This window comes from Prionailurus bengalensis, chromosome E4 (genome assembly GCF_016509475.1).
Source record: "Prionailurus bengalensis isolate Pbe53 chromosome E4, Fcat_Pben_1.1_paternal_pri, whole genome shotgun sequence".
Taxonomy (NCBI): domain Eukaryota; kingdom Metazoa; phylum Chordata; class Mammalia; order Carnivora; family Felidae; genus Prionailurus; species Prionailurus bengalensis.
This window is the reverse complement of record NC_057360.1, coordinates 36,361,949-36,388,172: the sequence shown is the minus strand read 5'-3', so window position 1 is coordinate 36,388,172 and position 26,224 is coordinate 36,361,949. Positions and strand designations below refer to the sequence as shown.

At 35.7% G+C, this 26,224-nt stretch overlaps 1 protein-coding gene across 2 annotated transcripts in view; it reads left to right on the top strand.

The window, feature by feature from the left end:
- The window catches only part of DENND1B (DENN domain containing 1B), a 261,965-nt gene that overhangs the window by 221,262 nt on the left and 14,479 nt on the right, over positions 1 to 26,224 (top strand). For both annotated transcript variants that reach the window (XM_043567911.1, XM_043567912.1), the window contains 4 exons: positions 100 to 140; positions 1,067 to 1,135; positions 5,700 to 5,756; positions 6,580 to 6,687. In XM_043567911.1, coding sequence (XP_043423846.1) covers positions 100 to 140; positions 1,067 to 1,135; positions 5,700 to 5,756; positions 6,580 to 6,687 — 275 coding nt within the window. The remainder of the gene's footprint in view (positions 1 to 99; positions 141 to 1,066; positions 1,136 to 5,699; positions 5,757 to 6,579; positions 6,688 to 26,224) is intronic.

Sequence of the window (26,224 nt, the reverse complement as noted above, 5' to 3'; positions counted from 1 at the left end):
ATTTGTTAAAATCCTGGAAGTATTAGTTCTTGATGAATTTTAGTTGATGGATATATTTTAGATCAAATAGTCCTGACATCTTATTTTTATATATTCCAGGGAACCCGAGGTCATATCAACAGTGGGTGCATACAGTCAAGGTAATGATAACCCTTCACCACTTCTTCTTCCTTCACTCAAAATATATGGAGAAATGTTCACTAAAAGGATGCTGCTTATACTTACGCTATTTATTAGCAATATTTAAAATGTTTGTATATTTTGTCACATTTTAAACATTTTTATTTTATGCTATTATAGTTTGATATTCATAATTTTAAAATGGAAAGCTTTTGTTCAGAGATAAATGGCTTGTTTTGAAAATCATGATGTTTTTGTCACCTTATATTATATCCTAGAACAAAGGAATTAGAAGGAGAAATAGGATTTGAGAGGAGTTTTATCATTTCTGGTAATGTGTTTTGTTAATACGATTTTATTAAATGTAAAACTCACCTCCAGAGATTTAGACTGTATCGCCCAACCTTAAAACAGTTACTAAGCAGTTTGAGTGTATTTCTTTCTTTTTTTTTTTTAATGTTTATTTATTCTTGATGGAGAGAAACAGACAGACAGAATCTGAATCAGGCTCCAGGCTCTGAGCTGTCAGCACAGAGCCTGATGCGCTCGAACTCATGAACCGCGAGATCATGACCTGAACCAAAGTTGGATGCGTAACAGACTGAGCCACCCCGGTGCCCAGATTATATTTCTTTCTTATCAAGTTTTAACTACATACCTATGATGGGTCCTATTGCTCTAGTCTGCCTAAACTGCCTACATGATTTTTAAATCATGTATTATACCAACTAAAGGAATGGAGTAGAGGGTTTACATTTTATCTGAAATGACCATACATGGTATATGAAAGCTTGAAAAGACTAAATCTGAAGTAACTTCTATAGGTCTTTGTTTAATTTGTAAGTAAACCTCTTTTTCTGTGCTATTAATAATGCTTTGTTTTCAGGTTAATCTGGTTTTAAAAATTTTGGAAATACGTCTTTTTGGTTTGTTTGTTTGTTTGCAGAGAGGAGGTGCACTGTTTAACACAGCAATGACCAAAGCAACTCCAGCTGTACGGACAGCATATAAATTTGTAAGTTTTCTTATTGATAAAATTTTACATTTTCCTAGCTAACAGACATGTAAATCTAGAATACCTCCCATTTTTTTTTCTTTCTTTAAAAAAAAAATTTTTTTTTAATGTTTATTTGATTTTGAGAGAGAGAGAGAGACAGAGCAGGAGTGGGGGCGGGGGGGGGGGGGGTGGAGAGATATTGGGAGACACAGAATCCGAAGCAGGTTCCAGGCTCTGAGCAGTCAGCCCAGAGCCTGATGTGGGGCTCAAACCCACAAACTGTGAAACCCACAAACCCACAAACCCACAAACTGTGAAATTGTGACCTGAGCCGAAGTCAGACACTTAACCAACTGAGCCACTGAGGGACCCCCCATTTTTCTCTAAAAAAAACTTTTTAAAAAATTTGTGGAGTTAATATTGATCAAAGTGAATTCAGTTATTGAAATTATTGTGTAGAAAGGATATTCCCTTCATGTAATTTAAAACCAATTCTTCATTTTATTTCAAAGCAATCAGGAAAATTGTGCACTCAAATTGCAACAGTCCCTAATGAAGTGCCATTTTTAGAGATTTGACTTTTTAATTTATTGACATATTTTAAATTCTCATTGTATACTGAGGTTCAAATAGAAAAAAAAACCAGAAAATTAGGGTAAGTTCTTTTCCCTCAAAGATGCTTGACTCTCCATAATTAAAATTCTTCAGTGATTCTCCATGGCTTATAATAAAATAAAAACAGCTGTATCAATAGCAATAACAATAAACAATTAATAAAATTAAAATCTCTTTAATATGTTAACTAAGACCCTCAAGACCTAGCCCCTTTTGTGTCCTGTTTCAATTCACCCCAGTTCCCCGAGCTTACCCTCTCTCTCCAGATCCTGAGTGCTCCTCATTTCATGAATGCAAGATTTTCTTTTCTGCCTCTGTTCTTACACAATCCATTTCCACTACTTGGGACATTTATTTCTGGGTTTTGTCCACCGAGTAAACACTAATTCATCCTATAAGACTTAGTTTAGGCATTAGTTGTTTCCCTGGGAAAACATTTTCCAACCCCACATTCACAGGGTTTATATACCTCCCAGGTCCTCATAAGACCTTCTTCAGACATACCTCTGTTTCAGCACAGGTTTTCCTGTGGGCATCTTCATCTCTAATATTAGACTAGAGCTACTTGAGGTAGGAGCTAGTAGATTGGTATTCAATGAAGTAATTTTTTAAATGCCACAGGTCATGTATATTTCATATTTCTAAAAAATATTCAGGGCAGTAGTTTTGATTTTATAAGAATTTATCTTCAAATGCTTTCTCAGTAAAGGAAATGATACGATTGAATTAGTAATGGAATAATGTATTTTAATCAGCGTAGAACTTATATTCTTGCTGTGGTGTACAATTATGACAAATATGTGTAGCCACCATTATTGTTTAAAAAAAGCCAATTTCAAAGATTACATTTTATAGTAGCACAGCTAATCTACAGAGTTGATTCAAAAATATGGTGCCAAAATTCTGAACTATTTGAAGCCTTATCATAAAAATAAAAGTAGGAAGGTTTCATCATTTTGCCTTGGAAACATCAGCCTCTGCCTTTTGGTTGATTGTTTCATGGCTTTTCTGGAAAACCTCTCTGTGTATATCACTCTATTTCACTATAATACTGGTGGTTTGATTTATAGACAGTTTTGAAGAGATTTTAATTTTTTACAATGAAGTAGCACTTGGCTGCCATGTGAAACATCAGACTAGCCTTGTTTTTCACATTCATTTAAGATTCTAAAAAAGGTTTCCCAGTCAAGTGCCCTTCATTTAATTCCTTGAGCAAACACTTGAAGTTTTTCCTCAGGCTCAGAGAAAATGTATTGTATTATTTTGCTAAGTATGTGTTTCTTTCCTTAATTTCACTCATATTTTCCCACAAAAACCCAGAAATAAAGCAAACATATTTAAAACTACATTCATTATTCATATTTCTATCTTTCTAATCAGTATTTTATTTTTTTGCTGAGAACGCTCTTCTGAAGAAGAGTCAAATGTTCCCAGATTAAAAATTGTGCTCTCTGAAAGATTATTCCCTAAATTGATTTCAGGCAATTTAAGGTCTTCAGAATATACCTAATCACTTTCCTTTATTTATCTTATGATCTTATGATCATGTTGTACATGAATCAAGAAGTCAAAGAGATTTGGGACAAGAAAGCCAATTTGTGACTTTCATAGTTGTACCTAAAACTCATCTTTCCAGGCTGCTCATATTCTGAAATATGAACTCTTAAAATTCCTCCTTTGACCACAAATTACTATGAACAAAACTCCCAATCTCTCTTGTATGGGTTTAACAGAATTTATTTACTTGTGTTTCTATAGATAGTAAAGTTTTAAAAAAGGAACCATGTTTTAAACTTTCATTCATTCAGTAAATTGTTTGAGTACCTCCCATGAAGAAGACCTTATGCTGGTTATTTGAGTTAGAGCAGTGAGTGTGGCAGGTACTGGGAGGGGGAGAGGTACTGTTCCTGCTAATTTCATGTTTGTATCACCGTTACTTTGCTCTGTACTTTGCATGTACTACAAAGGAGCTGAATATGTTTTGTTGAAGGAGATAATGACTTTGTCCTATACTTAGAACAGTTTTTTCTGTACTTGAAACATTTTTTTCTATGAGTTTTATACTTCTATTTTTCTGTGCTTAGAGGGGCCATAAAGAAAACTAGAATTAACAGATACACTTTCTTAGAAATCTAAAAAATAACAGTAAAGTGAATACATAATTGATTTGGCTAAAAGCGTTTCTGAGTCAACTTTGTTGTTAGGTTTTTGTATTTTAAATTATTAGCCAAAGCCATTTGCTGGGTGCTTCTCTGTAAAGAATACTTGTTTATTGGTAAGTTTCAACTTGGTAGATTGAAAAGGATAGAGCCTGTACCCCATCTTCCAGATCATCTGAAAGAGGTCAGTGGAGGAGGGTAGGACAAGAGATGTGTAAGGGAATCAGTCCATGAATTACAGAACCATGACTGACACTAGATTCAACTCTGTATACTGAAGAGCTTCTGAAAAGATTAGTGTGAATCAAGTGGATTTTGAAAGGTTAGAGAATATTTAGGTAAATTAGAATATGACAAAATGTGAGCAAATATGGATAAAAGTTCTAGAAGGTAGAGACAGGCACATTTTCTTGGTAATTTTTCATTTTTACCTAATGAGAATGTAGGGATTAATATAGGACCCTTTAAATAGATTCAGAGGCTTTAACAATAAAACAATGTGAAAATGCTTTATTAATTCCAAAGAACCATGGGAATATAATTTAGTGTTATTTGGCGTTTTAGGTTATCTTTTACTATGTGTAGCATGTTTTGATTTTGCCTCATATACAATGAAGAAATAATTGTTTAGTTGAGTTCAAGACATTTCTTGAGCAGTTACTATATGCCAAATATTATATTAGGTACTACAGATATTATCCGGAAAGAAATGAGAGCCTTCCCCTAAATGAACTTGGGAAGACATGTATTCACTCTTCCTAGAACTAATTCAGGAAGCAGGATGGTTTGGTAGGAGCAAGAATATTGGAATTGGAAAGTCTTCAGTCTGTATGACCTCAGTTTCCATGTCTGTAGAATGAGACTTGTAATGCCTTTTCTTGCGTGAGGCTTAGATTCAGTAGATATATTTTAAAAACTTTAGTTCTTCCTTCTCCTTTCTGATGGGGAGAAGTTGGACTCAGGAATTAAATAGACCCAGATCTGGAATGAGGCTATGCAGACCGATCTCCTCTGAGTCACTTTCCTTGTCTGTAAAAATGTCATAATAATTGTCCTAACTTCATAGATTTGTAATGATTAAATGAGCTGATACATGTTAGGTACCCAGCACATGATCAAATACTGAGGAAACACAACATAAATGTGAATTTCCTTTCTTTTCGTCCGTGGCCACTCTGAGTGGGAATTTCCAATGGAACAAAGGCCAAGGCCAGTTGTCTTTAGTTAAATTATATCCCACAGGAATCACATCAGGACCTGAGACGCTCAAATACTGGAGCCAGATTCCCTATGGAACATGAAGATAGCATCTTTTGTTAAGTGGCTTTTAATTTATGCCGGAAAAACTGTACATGAAGTAGCCATAACTTTAAAATATCTCTGCTAATAAAAACGTGTGTCTGCCTGTAAAAGCACTTCAGTAAAGCTTTGTAAAGTTGCCCGTTTCTTTAAAGTCCAAACATTTGCCCAAATAACCTGCTGCTGTGCTTTCTCCTTTCACCACCAGTTAATCACAATTGCAAATTAAGACTGGGCTGTGTTTTCTATAGCTTAGGAGGCAAAATAGGCCAAATGTTAGCCTTTGTATGGTACTAGTATGCAAATAGAGACTAATCGCGTTTTCACTAATTTAGATATAATAGTAAGTGGTGTGGTTTCCCTGAAGAATTAAGAGTTTTAGATTATAATTTGTTCTTTTTCTAAATAATATGAAGTTAGCAAGTTTCATGGAGTGTGATCTCATCTACTAACTCTTTAAGTGGTAATAGAACCATGCTGAGCCAGACACTTGCGTTACCTTTTTCTAGGCAAAAAATCATGCAAAGCAGGGAATAAAGGAAGTGAAGAGTAAGCTAAAACATAAGGTACGTCATATTCTTTTCATTCTTCCTTGATTCTTGCATTAGTTTGAAGCTCATACTTTACAAATCACATGAGATTTATGTTTTTAATGATGTTTGAAATATGCTTAGCCCTTTGTTCAAGAATGTATTTTTCATAACAAGCCCTCTGGCAACTATCTGCCATTCTGTATGCATCCACTGAATAATCTCTTTATTGTTTGCATATTTTATCACAGAACAACGGAGATCTTCAAAGATGCTTTAACAGGATGTATGTTTTCATAAAGTTGATTGCCTTGATATCACAATTGAAATTCTTGCTTCAAGCTGAGAATTTCTTTAAAAAGATGATCTTTGGTGCAGAATCAAGCCAGGAATGCCATCATTTGGCTTTATAGGAACTTTCTAACTGTAGCTACTTTAATTTGAAGCATGTTCTTAATTTATAAAAGATTGTGTTTGAAGATATGTATTTGAATCTATGAATATTGCATGTATATGAATATTTATGTGTATGTATATGTGTTTTCAATTTGATTACATATTATATCTTTACAGATTTTGTCAGTTGTTTTGAATATCTACCTTTGAAGAACAAATACTACTTGAAACTTCCATTTTTGTGATGGAGAGTAAATAATAGCTTTTATTCATGTTATTCAAAAGAGATTAATTTAGAAATCATTAATGCATAATATATAAAAGTGTATTTTGTTCTGAGATAGAGTTTTTAAACTTACATTTGAAGCATTATTTTGGTATTTGCATCTGTATCAGATAGTTTGTCTAAAAGTAATAAAAGGAGTATTTTAAAATAATTCCTTGTATATTTCTTCATGTGTAGGAAAATGAAGAAGATTATGGGACCTGTTCTGGTTCTGTACAATATACACCAGTTTACACATTACACAATGAAAAGGGAGGAAATCTAGAAAAGCGTAAGCTTGCCCAGGTAAGGTTATTTACCCTTATGTCTCCAAATGCTAAAAGTATGTAATTCTGATTCATTCTTTAAGAACGATTTTGGACCCATTAATTTTTTTTTTATCATATGATATGAAAACCTGCATTTACAGTCAAGATGAGTAGGTGGCATCTGGGCAGGCTACAAGAGTATTAGGAATCAGTTGTTCCAGATACCAGTCTCTACCTACTTTATTATGTTCTCATAGAGCTCTCCAGTAAGAGGACAGAGGCAAGCATGTGATTGTCTTAGAGTGTGAACGGTTTGATGAGGAGGAGGAAATCACAGATTTCTACTATAGAAGTAAAATGAAACTCATACATGGGGATTTTACCATTAAAATAATCTATATAAATTAGAACATAAAGTAATGTGTCTGGTTTTTCTAAAGTCAGATAATTTGTTTGCTATAAATATTTAAAGCTTCTGCTTATATGCTGATATTATGTAAAGTACCGTCCTGAAGAGGGAAAGTGTTCAGAATTAAAGCTATGCATGTCTTTGATTTTGCCTCATAAGTATGTTTCTAAAGGTTTAAATGATACAAAATTTGTATACACCAAATCATATTTTAAGTGGCCTTAGAAAACTAGCTTTTAGAAAGAATCCTCAACTGGATTATAGTTCATTTATTCCGGTCACTGAAGTTTACAGACAAGAGAGCTGATAGCCAGAATGGTCACGTCACTTACCCTAAGACTCATAACAAGTTAGTGGCAGAGTGCGATGAGAACCCATCTCCAGTAGTCACTTAGCTTTCCTGGATCTGCGGACACTGCAGGAGTAGAGATGGCCTTAAAGTGCTTCTACGTGTCATTAGGGATGGAGAAACAGTCAGTGAAGCTGTGTGGAAACTTTCGCCTTTGTAAAGAAAACTTATTCGTGTGATCATTCAGCACCTACTGTGTACCAGTCACTATTCTAGGTGTTCTAGGAGAAACAAAACACATCTCTGCCTTTGTGGGTCCTTTTTTATACCATTCTAAGTGCCTTCTCTATGATGTATCCATTTATAAGCTTATATTTTTATATATCAGTATTGCTTAATTGCAGCGTATTGATAGTAAATGCTGATCGTATGACTTAAAATAAGCCCTTCAATGAAGTAATAATTCCACAAGCATGGAGACCTTCTCTGGCTACTACTGTTAACTGGAAAACATGTATTGACCTGTAAACTAATGATAGATTTGCAATCAATAGCTCTATTTTTCTTCCATCACTAGTATGGTCAATCCCTATTGGTTCTCAAGCTTCAGCATCTTAAAAACTTCTGCAAAATGTTTATTGCCTTAACATTGGAACATTTAGGTTATATTTACTATGGTGGATAGATTTTTGTGTGAAAACCAGTGGGATCTTTGTTACTTATAGGATGCTTTACGATAGAAAGAAAACACTTGAACTAGAGAAACGTCTGTCCTAAATGTTAGTTTTAAGTTAGGAAAACTATCTGTAGCTCCTCATTAAAGATTTTAAATCTTCCTTTCTTTAACATGGCAGCATATTTCTATGATAATTAAATTATAAAATATATTACATATGTATGGTTTTCTGTGTTTTCTGTTAATTCCTAGACAGACAATTTCTGATAGAGAAAACTGTATTAAGGAAGCCTTACAGGATAATAGGTTACATTCATCGCATACTTATCCTGAATTGTCATAGCCATCATTTATTATAAAATCATTAACTCAACTATCTGTATTCATCAATAAGCATTTTGTGGTTTTCAGTTGAATATGCTAAATGATGACTCTAACAGGAATTAAGAGAAGTAGGGCTTATTGTTTTAAGAATTATAATACACTTTTCTTACTTGGTTAACAGAAATTTGTTAAACCAAAATGTTTAGGTGGATTATGCAGGCGCTGCTAATGTCTGAATAACAATCTTTACTTTTCAAGTGGTCTGAGTTTTAGTTAGTGTGTATTCTCCATATATATACATGTGTTCCATTATATAAATAGGTGTATATATCCGTGTATATATATTTTAGCAGCCGAATTTATTAAGAGTCCATACTCCCAATCATTTGTACCCAGTAATACTTATCATAATTTAATGTTTTGTCTTTGCTTGTATCCAGGTATAGGGATGTATGTAGCCCTCTGGTAGGACTGGAGCTAGAAAATGGAAAAATCAAGGAAGAATATCAGCCCTCCCTACCCTTTACCTCCTAACCTGCTTCTCTCTATCTCTCCCTGGCTTGTTCTTCTCTCTGCATAGCTGTTCTTTGTGCATTCTGTAGATTGTCTTTCTCAGCTCCTCCATGAGCCTGACATTGAGCTTGCAAGGCCCTTGGTTCAAACAGCTGCTAGGAATGGGCCACAATGCCCACAGCCAATTCCTTTTGGAAGACTGTCAACAGCCCTCTTGGATCCAGCATTAATCCTTGGTTCAGTAACCTTTCGTCGGAAAAGCAAGGAGAATACCATGTTACCAAGGACAGTGGCGAGTAGTAGGGGCAGACAGGAAAAGCAGTTCTCAGAGAAGGGTTTTAAGGACTGTGACAAAATCTCAGAAGAGTCTTGCTATCTCTAGTTGCCGTGTCATCATTTGCCCAGGAGTCCTCTTTGCAAAAAAAGAAATAAAATCTATACTTTTAAGTACCTAGAGGCTGGATCTTTGTATCATAAACCTGCAGCTTAGTAAGTTTAAGGTCAGCCTATGCTAGTGGGTTGCTGTTGCCTCAGCTCTCACATGAGAGTCGAGCTACTTACACAAATGAAAAGACTACAGAGAAAATGAGCTTAGAATACATTGTTTGCATTTGGGGCAAGGAAGTCAGTAGGGACCAGGCATAGTCTACCGCCTTTTCTTTGCGGTCTGATACCACAGAAGGTTCCTTAGTTTACTTTTCAGTAGTAATCCAGTCTCATTGATTTAATAGAAGATATGATCTAGTATATTGTGCAAGAGATAGAAGCTGATACTACAACCATGAAGATACTGTTTTATGATGATTTCCAAATCAGTAAGTAGTCTTAACTCCTGTCTCTCCAAGCACAGTAATATTAGGATCTGAGCACATTGAGATTTTCAAATAAATACGTAAGCATTTCTAAGAATAGTCAAATATGGTTAAAGGCAGAATCTAGGTATCAATCAATACATCAGAGACATTATGTTTATTTATTTATGTTCTACTTATTTCCAAAAATAAATGGACATTTTACCAAGAATCCTAAAACAAAAGATTAAAATTGTTTAATTTATTTAAAAATTTTTTTAATGTTTATTTTTGAGAGAGAGACTGATTGAGAGTGGGGAAGGGACAGAGAGAGAGAGGGAGACACAGAATCTGAAGCAGGCTCCAGGCTCCCAGCTGTCAGCACAAAGCCCAATGTGGGGCTCGAACTCACAGACCAGACCGTGAGATCATGACCTGAGCCAAAGTCGGATGCTGGACCAACTGAGCCACCCAGGTGCCCCTAAAATATATTTAATTTATGTAAGACTCGAGGCAGAGAGAAAGTTAGTGCAGTAAGAAGCTAAGCCCCATTCCCTTGCTTAGCAGCCAAAATGAAGAGACAAACACACCTACCATGATTCATAATGTATAAGGATTAAAAAAAAAAAATTGTTCAGTAGGTATGCAGCCGTTCCAGGAAATGGGACTAGATACTTCAGGTCCACAGATGAAGTCAGTGTCCCGAGAGCTCGCATCCAGTGGATGTACCCAGGAGAGGTATGTAGGGACAGAAATCTAGTTTTCTTTCTTTGTTCTCTTCTGTGCAGTGTCTATCATTTGTAATACTCAGGCTTAGTAATACCTCTCTCAAAGACAGCTTGGTTTCCTAAGAAAATATTTTTAAAAATAAAGGCTACGAGTAGAAATAAACTTAGAATGCACTTTTTTTTTTCTTTCTCTCAGGCTCACTGAGCTAGAAGAGCAGCGTCCCTTTCTCATGTTGAAAATGGCCTCTCACTGAGGAACCGGTGTCTCTGGGCCCCATCTTACCTTTGATTATTCAAATTACCATCTTCTTTTAAAAGACTTGCCATGTGGTGAATTCAGTTACCTACAGAAATGTGATTCAGTAGGACTTCTGGGGTTTGGTGATCTAGATAGTTCTGAGGTCCTTCCTACTGTTTTCCAAACTTCAGTTTTTAGAGTTGAGTAACACCAAAGCACACTAGAGCAGACTTGGAAAACATGAGGAAGAGACAGATCCTTGATGAACAGTGAGGCCATCTGCATGTTTGTGTGAATGATGTGATTACTTTAAAACTCCCAACAATCCAAGCACACTGGGAACTGTTAACCCCATTTTTCAGATTTAGTAACAGCAAAGGGATGAAGACATGTGGCCAAAGTTCTACCAGGTAATAAACAGCAGAGTAGGGATTGAAAAGCAGACAGACTGATTCTGGAATTTAAGTACCTAACCACTACAGGCCTGCCTTTGTGTTGGGTGGAATGTTTGTGGAGGAGGGGCCCTTAGAGACAAAGGTATGGTGTTGAGAGCCAGAGAGACTTGACTTTGAAACAGCTACTAGCATTTAGCTTTGAGCAAAACACAGTGTCCCTAAGCCTTACTTTCTACATTTGTGCAATAGTAATAACGATACATGTCATTTTGCTAGAATGCTATAGGCATTATTATAGATAATATATATAAAATACCTGCCACATAACAGGCACTTAATAATTGGCCTCTACCCATTCATGCATATACATATATCTTGAATATCAGGTCTCTTATCGCAATGGCACTGACTTTCTTCTCTCTTGGTAGTAACTGTCCAAAGTCACTAACAATCCTCTAGTTCACTAAAGTAGTGGGGACCCTAAATTTGTCTGTCTTCATTCTAAGTAGGGATAACTTCAGATCCTGGTTTATGATTTGAGAAGAAATATACAGCTTATTTTATTGAGAAATCTCTTGATTTCTAAGTTTATAAGACCTCAAGTATCTCATTTTCTTGTCAGTAAAATTATCAAAATAAAGAATGTGAGCTTTATTTATCCTATTCCTTATCTTTTTGAGAAGTTGATCTCAGCTATGTAAAGAACTTTACATTTCCAGTTTCCAGCTGGACATGTATAAATGACACACTTTATTTTCATCCGTTTTTCAAAAGATGAAAATGAGATTATGGTCATTTAAATTCAAGAATGTATTTAAATAAGTGAAACAATAACGTTTCATAATTTGGGTAGTATAGAAAAGAACAAAATCAAAATGTATGTTGTTTTAAGCCTATATGCCATTACTTAGCTTATGTTGGGAATAGATTATGAATCTGCATCTACACCCCAACAAATAGTAATTTGTGCGCTGGTCTGCTAATTAGTATGGTTACTTCCTGTTTTGTTGATGAGGCTTAAATAAATGTCAAGGGTACAGCCATGAAGATCTCCCAATTAGGCTTCACATTTGTAAAACCCAACCCTTTTCCCTTTTGTGTGAACATGACAGTTCCAACAGCAGCCCCAGCCTAACAGGACTCCAGGGAAAGGATCCTCCTCGGGTTTTATTGAAAACAGGGCCAGTTGGGTCCATGGAGAATACTGCCACCGGTCATGGTGCAGAACAGTTTTCATCTTGACTGCACACTTACCTTCTTTCATCAATTCTATTTTAGAACAAATACTGTACTCTTAGTGAACAACATTTAGACTAATTCTGTCACTGAAAATTATGTTTTAAAACACTTATTTGTAAAAACGTACTGGAATTTTCTAAGAATGAGAAATTCCTTTAATGTGCAAAATTTATATGAATCTAAGATACTGCTCCATTTTTAATAATATTAGCCATTCTTAACTTACGCTGACAGTTGTAATGTGTACGTATGTGAGTGTCTGCATAGGACATACACATGCGCGCCCGTGCGTGCGCGCGCACACACACACACACACACACACACACACACACCAACTAGACTAGTGTACTGCAAGCAGGAGCTTAGCTATATTACAAGTCAACATTAACAGATGGATGGCCCTAAGCAAGCAAAACCACGGCAACAAAATCTAGTGAAAGTGGAGGATTGAAGCTTTTTGTTGTTAAGCCCTATTAAAACCCTGGCACACATACCACTCTTAACTATTTCAGGTCTGAGACAAATAGCAATGCACTCGGATTTATTTCAACCTGTCCAGTTAACTGTGTAAAAGCAGTGTGAGGAAATATGAATGGAAAATTATTTTTTTCAGTTGTAATATATGTAAAGTAGTGTGCCTGTTGGTAAATACTCACAACGTGGAACATAGTCAACACTTGAACCTAAATATAGTGATTAGAAATAGAGTTATGTTTAATAGTCATAATTTCTACTAATAAGACCAAGTACTATTAAACTAGTGATCATTTATTCTGTTTTTAAAATATATTCACATACAGACCAATAGTTTGAGGTATGAAGAGCTACCTTTGGAATGCATAAATAAGGAAGATACACCATAAAATGTGCTCTATGTGATTTTCCATTTTACCCATTATAGAAGGTGATATGCACACTTCAAAAGAAACTATGCGATCATTTTGAGTCCTTAGGTATTTAATGGTTTATCAATCATCCTAATGGATTTATGGAATATAGCATGACTGCCATGAGTTCATTTTATAATTACAAGTAATACACATTTATATTTAAGGAATGTACATAGAAATTGTATATACCTTTTTGGCATGTGGAGACTTGCAAGTAAGATATTTCAAAACCACATTTTGGTTGAATGGGGACTTAAAAAAAATTCTAGTATATAAGCATGTTTTAAAATACGAGCAATCAGGTGGTTTACAATTTACAGATAATTCCATATTTTAAAATGTTGCAGATGAAATTAAAGTTGCTGTGAAATTTATAAGATTAAAAACTCAGATTCTCTAAATTATTTAGTTCCTAAGCATAATAAATGATGGGATCGTCATACCTAGTAGGATGTGGTGTATAGTATTGTGTTTCTGACACTCTTTTCTTCATTGGAATTCGGTGGACTCTGGGAATAAAATGAATGTAATTAAAGATAGCATTTGTTGCTCAGGTGACATAATAGATTGCAGAAAATGGCACACTTGTTGGGATCTTTGGAAAAATACAGTCCATTCAGTAGCTTTGCTTTATTGGTCAAGAAAGAAATGGCATAGTCATTGTTTGCAGAGAGAAGACACCACTTGCTTCTTCTGACCAAGAAAAAGGTGATTGCAAATCACAGTGAGAAAGATAATTGTGACCTGGGGGGACAGGGAAGAAATGGGTATATGAAGGAGGAGGCCCAAATAATTGGAAAGAATATTTAATGTAAATTTTAAAAAATAATAAAAGTAAGCTTAACCAAATTGTGATAAGCAGAAACCCCTTATTTTTTTTTTTAACATTTTCTGTGATTTAGCTCAGGATTGAGCATATTATGATGATCAAACTAAATTGTTCAATTAAAGTGATTAGGGAAATCTATTAGAAAGTTCCAAATGACAAAAATATTTTGAGATAAGTAAATGTGTTTCTATTAAAATATGCCCATCAAATATACTGCCTAAATGAAAACACATTCTCGTAGTCTGTCCCAAAGTCACTCTGACATAGCATGTATTTAGTCTAAGCTATACTAATATCACTAATTTATAAAATTAATCTTTTAAGTCAAGTTGGAAAAATAAGGGTACTATATCTTTAATTTTAAATAAAGTTATTTTTTCCTCTGTTGTTTTCTGTTGAAATAATGTTAATTTCCAACATATCCAATTTGATTATAGTTTAAAATCTGTACCCCACCTCCACCCCCGCCCCCATTCAGTTATGGATTACAAGAATGCCCTCTAGTGGGCATTATATAATACTTTGATATGTATAATGATAGTTATAGACAAAAAATTTATAAAATTTGCCTTTCAGAATACTCTCTTTTAGAAACACAATAGAATATACATTGAAACATTTGTATTGTCATAAAATTGTTTGAGAACATTATTTTTTCAAAGAAATAATCCAAAGCCAGTTCCTTTCAGTAACTGGCTAGGACTTCATTTTTTAAACATTTAGCACTGCTGAATAATATCAAGTATATTAAAAAGAAGTAGTAGAAGATAATTTCACTTATGTGAATATGTTCAGTATGTATTATGAGGTAATCCTAGATTGAAATGTACCTTTTTAATATTATAATTTTACTCTTCAAATTTATTGCCACAATTGACTATGTCATTTATTAGAAAGTCTTGAAATAAAAACAAAACTACTTGGTTTTCCCTTTAGTAAATATAATGAATATTACCATTTTAGACTTTACATCAACAATCATGTCACTAATATTTTTCCTCCCTATTTTCTGTTCTATTTAACTTAGAGTCCCCCCCCCCCATTACTTCTTTAATTGTTTTATGGGCTTTTGGTAAAAATAACAATAGCTCTCTATTCCAAAAGTACCCCATTTTTAATGGACTAATTCTTATGTTCTCCCAGACACCCTGGGATAAAGAAATGATGATGTTCTTCCTGTTTTGTATCTAGAACTGCTTTTAAGGTTGGTCAGAGATCAATGTTAGTATTGATGAAAAGGGAAGCCAGTCTTTTCTTTGTAGGGGTTACTGCTGCTGCCTATTAATGTCCCTCAAGAGAGAAAAATTTCCGGGAATGTCAGTAGATTATAACTACCAGAGTATAATAGACTCTTATTATAATTTGAACTGGATTTGTGTCTACTACACATTATTATATTTCCTGATACAGAACACAAAATATTAGAGCAATACATAAATATCTTAACAAGTTAGCCTGTGCCCTCATGCCAGTTTCAAAATAAGACTACTGTGTTGGACCCTTCTCTGGAAGTTCTTTATGGTGTTTCTAATGTTTGAGAATAAGACTGCCATTTCACAGAAGCCTGTTCCCTCTTTGTGTTTATTGATGTCTTTGATATTTGTAAGATAATGCTTTTGAAACCGAAATACATATAGAGTAATTACAATTTCTGTTAAGATTCTTGCTTCTTGCTGCATTCACACAGAAATGTTGTTTCTGTGTTAAGACTCTCTCCATACATTTGCATATTTATGCTTATGACAGTGATATGATAATCTGAAAAATAAAATCAGCTGTAATTATTTTACAATAAAATATTTTAATCTTGGTTACGTACTTTTTACAAACATAGTTTATCGAAGTGGTTGGAAATAATATTATTTTGTTAGTCATTACTGACTTTTTAATTGTTTATGCCAGCTAGAAAAATCATCTGCACATCATTTAGCGAAAATAACCAAATTCTGTTTTACCGAAAATACAGTGGACTTGTCGTGCATTAAGAAACCTTTTTAAATGTTGAAATATTGAAACCCTGTCAGCAAAAGTGAAATTACAAATAGTTTGCCATTTATCAAAAATTTATTTATCTGTTTTGCTTTGGGAATAATTTTTAATAGCTGTATACAACTTGTATTTATGCCGATCAACAGTTTCTCAATACTGAAAAGTTGCTGCAAGAGCTTTGTTAAATTTTGCATTTGCAAATATTAAAGAACAGGAAAAATAATAAAACAACATTTTAAATATTTACAGTTAACATAATTACTTTGCATATGTACTGTCCTAAAAAATTGGCTTAAAAGTATTAACAATTCACAGTCGTATTGCTTGTAACCACAGATGAGTAATGAGTACTGGTCTTCTTTCCTTCTTTCCATTCATTAACATACTTCAATGAGAGAGAGAGCCTTTTAGAATAGCTGGTACAATGCTGCCATTGGGTAGGTTGTATATAATCTCTAACAATTCTAAAGTACTGTGTTTCTAGGATGATTTTGATCCAGCATTTTGCCAAACTAAACTAAAAGAAGTCAAAACCTCCTGAAACTCCCTAACGTCAGTAAAACGAGTCTGTAAAGGATCAGTTCTGATTTCAAATATTCTGTCTCTAATATGGAGATTTCTAGTTGAATTCTAGAATAGTCCCCAACTTAATATTAATTCATATAAGCTTCCACTAATGTAATTAATGGTGCAATATGAACCCAATGGACAATACCATAATGGAGAGACAATCTACCTCAATTCAACAAAAACTACCTAAATATCTGCTGTGTGCTAGTTTACAGTTTTCAAGGTCATGTACCTCCTCTGAACATTACTAGGTGCAAGGACTACTTTCAAGATCATTTACCTTGTCTTACTGAATTTACAAACTCAGACTTTCCTTCATTGACCTTTGTATCTATTCTTCCTTTTCACTTAACATCACCTTCATGACTAGGTAGAAAGACCCCATGTGGAAGGAAAGATCTTGGGCTTTGGAGTTTAACAAACCTGGACCAGAATACCAGCTCTGCTACTTGCTTGGTATTGGAACTTGAGCAACTTGCCTAACCTCTCTAATCCTCTTAACCTTCAAATCTATAAAATGATGATAACTATGTCCACTCCCATGGAGTTACTGTGGAGATTGGAGTTAGTGATAGAATTTGTTTTTCCAACACTCACTAGAAGTTTAATAAATATTAGGTAATATTGTTTCTATTCTGTCTACAACAAGAACTTTCACAAAAATTTAATGAACACCTACTATGTGTTGGGAACAGAAAGAATTAGACCCATGGATAGTATTCCTAGCTCTTGGATGCCCTATTCTGGTTTTTCTTGTGGTGGTTGTTGCTGCTGCCACTGTTGTTGTTTTTCTTGTTCTCTTTTCTCTTTGTGTTTCAGTTTGGATACTTATTTTAAGTTTGGTAAATGTATAGTGAAATATTTAGCACAGTAAAATTAGTTAACATTTTTCATCTTACAGAATTACCATTTACTTGTTTTTCTCTAGCAACTTTCAAGTATTCACTACAATATTGTTAACTATAGTCACCATGCTGTTCATCACATTTCCAGAAATTATTCATCTCAAAACTGGCAGTTTGTACCTTTTTGACCAACATCTCATTTCCCCCACTTCCAGCCCTTGGCAACTGCCCCATCCACTTTCTGTTTCTATGAGCTTGGCTTTTTGAGGTTACACAGATAAGTGACAGAGTATGTATCTTTCTTTGTCTGACTTATTTCACTTAGCTTAATGTTCTCAAGGTTTATCAGTGTCACAAATAGCAGGTTTTCCTTTTTACTTATGACTCAATAATATCCTATTGTACACATACCACATTTTCTTTATGCATTTATCCATCGATAGACATTTAGGTTGTTTCCATGTCTTGGCTATTGTGAATAATGCTGCAGTGACCATTGAGGCCAGATATCTGAATGAGACAGTGATTTCATTTCCTCCTGATAAATAACCAGAAATGGAATTGCTAAACATGGTAGTTTTATTTTTAATTTCTTGAGGGATCTTCATATGGTTTTCCATAGTGATTACATCGATTTACAGTCTCACCAACAGTGCACAACATTCTCCACATCCTTGCCAACATTTATTATCTCTTGTCTTTTTCATAATAGCCATTCTAACAGGTGTGAGGTGGTATTTCATTGTGGTTTTGATTTGTATTTCCCTGATGATTAGTGATATTGAGCACATGTTCATGTACTTGATGGCTATCTTTATGTCTTCTTTGTAAAAATGTCTATTCAAGTTTCTGCTCATTTTAATTGGATTATTTGTGGTGTTTCTTTGACTACTGTAGGAATTGCATGAGTTCCTTATGTATTATGCATATTAACCCCTTATCAGATATATGATTTGCAAATGTTTTCTCTCATTCCATGAGAATGGAAGAAATTTTCATTTTGTTGATTGTTCTCATTTTCCTGATTGTTTCTTTTGCTGTGCAGAAGCTTTTTAGTTTGATGTAGGTCCACTTGATTTTTGTTTTTGTTGCACATTTTCTTTTTAAAATTTTTTTTCAACGTTTTTTATTTATTTTTGGGACAGAGAGAGACAGAGCATGAACGGGGGAGGGGCAGAGAGAGAGGGAGACACAGAATCGGAAACAGGCTCCAGGCTCCGAGCCATCAGCACAGAGCCTGACGCGGGGCTCAAACTCACGGACCGCGAGATCATGACCTGGCTGAAGTCGGACGCTTAACCGACTGCGCCACCCAGGGGCCCTGTTGCACATTTTCTGTGCTTTTGATGTCATATCTAAAAAGTCATTACCAAGACTAATGTTACGGAGCTTTTTCTTGTAGGAGTTTTATGATTTCAGGTCTTATATTTAAGTCCTTAATTCATTTTGAGTTAATTTTTGTTTAAGATGAAATTTTTGCCGTTTTATTATTTTGCCTGTGAATATCCGATTTTCCCAGCACCCGTTATTGAAGAGACCATCCTTCCACCATTCAGTGTTCTTACCATCCTTATCAAAAATAGTTGACTATATATGTATGGGTTTATTTCTGGACTCTTGATTCTGTTTCATTAGCCTTTATGTCTGCTTTTATACCAGTGCCATACTGGGTTTTTTTTAGAGAGTTCACTGTTAGCATATAGAAATGCCAGATTGGTCAATAAAATTGACCTGTTTTAAAGTTCATTCATTTTATTTTCTTCAGTCTGCTGATGAGCTGATCAAAAGAATTTCTCTCTTATGGGTTTTTTTTTTCTGTCATTTCAATTTGACTCTTTTATATGGATTTCATCTTTCTACTGTCATCTCATCCGTTTATGCATCCATCTTTTTTTCCCCTTACCTTTTATGTCTGGTAGTTCTTGAGTACTGGACCCCATGTGTGCATCACAAATTGAACTGCCTTGGATTTTGTTGTTGATGTCATTACCTGCAGTTGGCTGCTATTATCTTGTGCTTAGAGTGGACTACTACCAGTGAAGTTTCTGGCAGGTTTTTCTTGGTGTTTCTCCATCACCCTTAGCTATATTAGAGCCACATAGGGGATCTCTCTCAATGTTTTTGCCCCTCCTCCAGCAATTAACTTCTGTTACTGGTTACTTAGTCCTAGCCTTACGAGTTTTATGTGCTCTGGTCCAGCTTCAGCCTTAGCAGGTCTTGTGCCACTGTGCCTCTCAACATGCCTCCGCTTCCTTTCATGGCAGATAAACTTTCTTATTTCTGCGACTGGTCTTGGGCAGTTTGAGGGCTGCCTGCCCCTCCCCACTGGTGGTAGATTTCCACTTGTTAACAGAGTAGAGTCCTGTGCCTCAGAGTGTTTCTTGCTCTTCCCTAAAGGAGTTTCTGTTTTTTTTTCCTTCCCCCAGAATTTTGGGATTGAGTTTGCTGACTGTATGCCATGACTGTATGACTTTTCTTATACATAAATGAATGTTCTTATAAAGTAAGTAGGGCTTCATACATGCCTCTCTGCAGCAGCTTATCACCTCCTGCTTGCCTATACCCCCAAGGGGAGCTCTTTTCAGTCTCCCGTCTTGCCCCTAGCCTTTCCCTGTAGCACCAGGTAATAGGGTTGCCTGATTTAGCAAATACACGATTTTATCTGTGGAAGAGGGCTTGCGAGTACAATCTCCCCTTGCCTTTGAGACTCCTAACTATTCCAAACTGACATCTTAGCTCATACTTGGTCTTTAAGGCTATTATCTTAGCAGATTTCTTCTCCCCTGCTTATATGCCAGCTACCTCTCTCCTCGTGCTTTGCCTGGAGGAAATAGGTCTTGTGTCTCATCTCTCCTCAGAAGGGCTTGTAACCCTTTGGAATTTGGTTTGCTTGGTTGCCTTACAATTCAGCTCTCTGATAGGTCCAAGAAGAATTAGGATTTGTGGGATTTTTTTTTTTAAATAACCCAGCTTTTTCTCATTGTTAGGATGGGAGTTGACATTCTTTTGCTATTCTTTACATTCTAAATGGAAGTGGAATTAGAGGCAAAATGAATTAAAGGGTATGATTCTTGGTTTCAAGGATTTAGTAAGACAGGAGTGTACTTAAAATGAAATATTACTTTTATAAGAGATCATCTGTCAGGTGATACCTGAATCGTAGAGAATTAAGTGAGTAAAGCTAACGAAAAAGACCAGATCATGGCAAACTGGAAGAACTGGTAAAGGGCTTTTGGGTGTGTCTGGACCACTTTAAAAAAATTTTTTTTAATGTTTCTATTTATTTTTGAGAGAGAGAGAGAGAGAGAGAGAGAGAGAGAGAGAGAGATTGAGCACGAGCAGGGGAGGGACAGAGAGAGAGAGAGGGAGACACAGAACCTGAAGCAGGCTCCAGGCTCTGAGCTGTCAGCACAGAGCCCAATGCGGGGCTTGAACTCATAAACCACGAGATCATGACCTGAGCCGAAGTTGGATGCTTAACTGACTGAGCCACCCAGGGGCCCCATGGACCACTTCAAAGTCATCCTCCTCAATTAGTCTCACATAGCACTCAACTGCTCAGAAATGTAATTTTAATGCTTCTATAAAATCTTACTTCCTTAATCTAATAACAGCCCTCATCAGCTGAATTCATCAGACTTCACCAAATATGTATCTTGTTAATCCTTCCAATGTACTCTTTTGCCCTGACAGGAATATGTCTTCAGTGTCTTTGGAAAAGTGTATTAATCTTTTGTCTCTTCACTGTGCCATTTCACCTACCAAGAATATTAAGACTCATGGTCATTCTGTAACTGTCTGCTTTAAAAATGAGGTTAAAACTTGCCATTTTAAGAAAGTCTTTCTCGGGTTAATTCTCAGACAGTTATTTCTTCTGAGTCTCTGAGAACTTATGTATCTAATGTAATTTTAACAAAAGGAGTTCTGTTCAGGGAACCGGAACACCTGGGTTGGAATCTTCGGTTTGTCACTAGTCTAATCTTCCCCAAGACACTTCACTTTGTTAAGCTTTTGGTTCCCTAATTTGTAAAAAAAAGAAAAAAATAGGGAAAATGTTGACCAAAATTTGTGATAAATTAGGTATTTAGTGAAAAACAGTACAGTATGTAAAATATCAAACACACTGAAGCAAATCAGTCATAGATAAGTCAATTCACTCTGCTTTAGCCACTACCAATAAATTGCAACATGTGTTTTAAAACCCTTCAGTAAAATGCCATGAATTCTTAAGGTATTGCCATTATAATTATGTATGGTAGAGTTTCATTTTTTGCATATTATTTCGTGCATGTATTTTATACTTAATTTTTATTTATTTATTTTGTCTTAAGCTTGGAGGTTTGGATAAGCAAGGTAACACTTCTGGACCTCAGTTACTTCAACCCTAAAATGGGGACAGTAACACAGAGAGTACCAATTTTTTAAAAAAATTCATATATTAAAAGCATCTTAATTTTATGAAGTCTAAAAAAGTGTGTTTTCCCATTCATTTACATATATCTCTTACTTTTCCCCCTTCTCCCAACCCCCCATAAATTTAGACTTACTCAGCATTTTGCCTTATTAGGATCTGTCTGCCATCTAGTGACAAAAATGGTAACTGCAAGATCACCTGGTCATTGTGCACCAGGGGAATGTTTCTCACCATTCAAGCTGTCAGAAGTGCTATCCGGAAACCATTGTGGTGTAAAGAAAGGAAACATTGATCTTGCTTATTGTAGCTGAACCAAACTTATTTCTTGAAGTCTCTTTCAAAGTTAAGTTTGATGGTTTCATGACTTGGACCCTCTGCCTCTGTCACTTTCTGCGTACATTTGCTTGTGGTTTTTCCTTCATAAGAAATGCTTTTCCTCCTTGTTTTTACCAGTCCATTTTTTTTTTGTTTTGTTTTATTCAATGTCTAGCTAGAGATTGAACTTCTCTAGTAAGATATCTTCTTGAATAAATTTTATACCATGCTGAAAACTTCCCTTTTGCTTTAGTGTAGTATTTTCTCACATGCTTAATAAGCATCCCTTGCTATACAAGTGTTTACTTCCAAAATTTTATGAATCTTTATGCTAGATGTGAATTTTACACTTCACATCTCCATGTGAGCAAATTTTTCTTTTCCAATTGTATGTGGGTAGAGCCTAGTTGGAGTCTGATGGAGGACCTATGATAGCCAGTGCCCCATCTTATTTTTAATTCCTTGTACTAGAATGATGTCAAATTCTCCAAAACTCTACTTATTTTGTTTCTTCTGATGTCTTTTTGCATTCAAAAGATGTACCTTCTTCTCATGTAGTACTGGCTCCCACAAAAGCTGCAAATGCTAAGTTACTTGCTAATTTGTACAGCCTGTGAGTGCAGTTGTGAAACAGTGAAATGACCATTGCATGTGAAATGACCATACAGCAACTTTGAAACCTCTTTATTTCATCCCAGAATTTGCCATTATTTATAGTATGTAATTACAGTCCTATATTGTTACTGTTGTTAGTATGTTGACTGAACCTACTTATTGTAAATATTATAATTTGACATAAATCATGACTGGTATTAATGGTCATTTAAATTAGTTGTCATCTATGATCAAAAGGTTTGAGTTCAGTTATATTCCTACAATGAAGGATAGTTCGTATTTATAACCACTGTATTATATTCAATAATTTTGCATTTTTACCACATATTTATTGAAAATCTTGAAAGGAGGGGTATCTTTTTATTTTGTATGCCTCACAGCATGGAAGACAGTAGTGTGGGTAACAGGTGTTTAATGGATCTTTGTGGAAGGAAGAAATGCTAAGAATTTTTGAAAACTGAGATGTGGTTACTACCTTATTTTAAGGAATGCACAATAGCAGCTTTCAGTAGGTTCTCAAATATTTGTTGAAAGAAAATAAAACAATAACTGGCTTTTTGTTACTCTCCATTATCAGATCTTGCAAGTTTGGGGTGTGTCATTTGCCTGTGCCCCCACCCCAACCAATTTTTCATCTCCCACTTTTTCTTGCTAGATTTTCTGATCTCCCCCACTTCCTTAAAACCCTCCATAAATTTAAATTTAGTCAGCTTTTTGCCGCCTTAGTATATCTCTGCCATCTAGTGATCAAAAAGCTAATTGCAAAATAATGCACCCTTAAAGAACCCTGTGCACAGGCACAGGTTATAGCCCCCTCTGATAGCAGTCTTTCATTCCGTTATATATTCTATGATCATCCCACCACAGGACCTTTGCACATCTTGTTCTGTCTTATCATCGTCTACTTAACACCTACTGACCTTTCAAGGCTCAATCCAAACATCATTTACATTTTATATTTATTTTATGATTATTCAGTTTATGTCCAACTTATTAGAATTTAATTTACATGAGGACAGGGAGCCTTGTTCTCAGTCATCATTGTACCCTAACCTAGCCCATTGAAGGCATTTCTGTGATCTTTGTTGAGTGAACAAATGAATATAGTGCTTTTCTGTACCTCCTGGACACTGAAAATGCTTATGTCACATAAGCAATTAAGATAGCATTTACTTCTTTACGTCACATAATTTATCAGTTTTTTGAATTCATTTAAATACTCAACAGAAACGACCTATTGTGTATGGAGGTATTCATTTATTCAGGAAACATTAAATGCCTACTTTAAGGAATAATTTTATACAACTCCATTGTTTTATTTTTTTCATTAACTAATGAGGGAAATAGTAAAATGTTAAAACTGACACAACAGATAATCCAAAGAACAGATACTTAAGACAGGAATACTGAAGCATATATGTTAACAGATACCAAAACCACCAAAATCCACACCATAATAATTACATCTATGCTGGACACAATTCATCTCTATGGACACAAAACTTTTGTATTGCCACCAGACCTCCATAGGTTGACTTCTGTCCCTGTAGGGTTGCAAATAGTCAGAGACTATGAATGGTACGAACCTCTATAGTATCAGATAATCCTGGAAAGAAATGCTAGACAATTCCCAACAGTCCTTTGACAGGACACAAGTAGTTTGCCCATTTCAAAATCTTTTACAGTTTTTCCTGTAATAATAATCTCAAAGATTATTTGTGATCAAAAAAAGAAGAAGAAGAAGGCTATTCTCATTAGGTTTGTCCTGATTATTTATATTGGAACAGCAAGAATGATAATTAACTAGCCATTTAAGTCTTGACTTTTCTTGATAAATCTTGAGCCATGCAGTATTGACCAGCACAAGGCCACAGAATTTACTTCTTTCTGGAAGTTTTCATAAGAAATCTTGGTTTGGGCTTATAAAAGTCTGTTCTTTCCTATCTTGAGGCTAGGAAACTAAGCCAAGACATCTTCTAAGTTCTGTCTAAAATACCTATAAACTGGGGTGAATTTCTCTTGAAAAGTTCTCCCAATTTGCTGGTCCCTGTCCTGATGGAAGGGTACCTGTAAGGTTAGACTCTGTCAAGCAGGCACCAGGCAGGTTTTCCTGGGAAGGCATTGTTGCCATTGGCTCCACAAATATCGCCAGCCTTTGTTCCATAATAACTACTACTTGGTTGTTGGATTTGTGTCCAGTTGTGTCCTTGCAAGGTAGATAAAGGCAATGAAAGATGCAGAGTACAGTAGAATCAGATAACCCCACAAAGGCTTCTAAACACCATCCAGAATTCCACTGATAGGACACTGCATACCCTTGTTCCTTTCAAAGTCTTTTACAGTTTTTCTGACACGACAGGTGCTTGGTTCTGAGGGTATGAGAGGTAAATTAGCAAGATACCTGCCATCAAGAATCTACCGCTGTACAGTGGGAGAGAGAGAATTTAACCATGACCACAGTACAACGGGATGGACAAGTCCCATGAGAAATACATGTACAGGTATTCTAGGAACACACAAGATGACTGAGAAAGTATTTCCTGAAAGGGGAACTTGTGAGCCAGGGCACGAAGGATAATTAGAAAAAGAGGGGAAACACCACGGAGAGGGACGTTCTGGTAGACACATCAACACATGTGTCAGAGGCAGAAAACACGGGAAACCTACAAGCAAGGAAGAGGGTGTGGTGGTAATGGAGCAGGCGTCTGTATGGCAAGTGAAGGCTTCAGAGGCTAATTGAGCCAGATCCCTCTAGGCGAAGGTAAGAGGTACAATATTTATTCTGGAAACGGTAAGGAACCAGTGGAGGATTTACTTAAAGAGGAGTGTAGCATTGTTAAGTTTAAAAAGATCTCTCTGTTAGCAGGTTAGAGGCCGTAGCATTCTACAGGGTGGAGACTTAGATTTTCAAATGAGAATGGATGGGTACAGACAGAGATAGTGGGGATGGGAAGGGGAATAAATGTAAGAGAAGAGCTGTTCAGGGAGAGGCATCAGCAGATGCAAAGGTCCTGTAGTGGAATAAGTCAAGGCAACCATAAGGGACTGAAAGAAGGCCGTGGTGATGCCTTGTGGGTTAGAACAAAGTGACTGAAGTGGACAGGAAAGGCAGAGCCTGGTCTTGCGAGACCTGACAGATGAAGAACAACACAAAGGCATTTATCTTTTCTGTTTGTTTCCTTCAACAAATATTTACTGAAAACCGACTAAAAGCTGCTTCTCTGCACTCCTTAAAAATAAGGCAGCAGCTGCATTTCATTTTCCTCTGACTTGTTGGCATCTCTTTATCCCACTGACATCCAGGAAGCACCTATTATATACGTACTAGTGTTTTCCGTGCTGAGAAGGCATACAAAAGAGTTCAGAGGTCACAAAGAACATGAGGTGGATCACACTTCTCGAGAGCTCAGAGTACAGCCACGCAGATGGCCACACAAACAAGTAACGCAGTGCAATTGATACATTGGCCAGACGTTTGGCCGATACGTGTCCACACAGAGGGCAG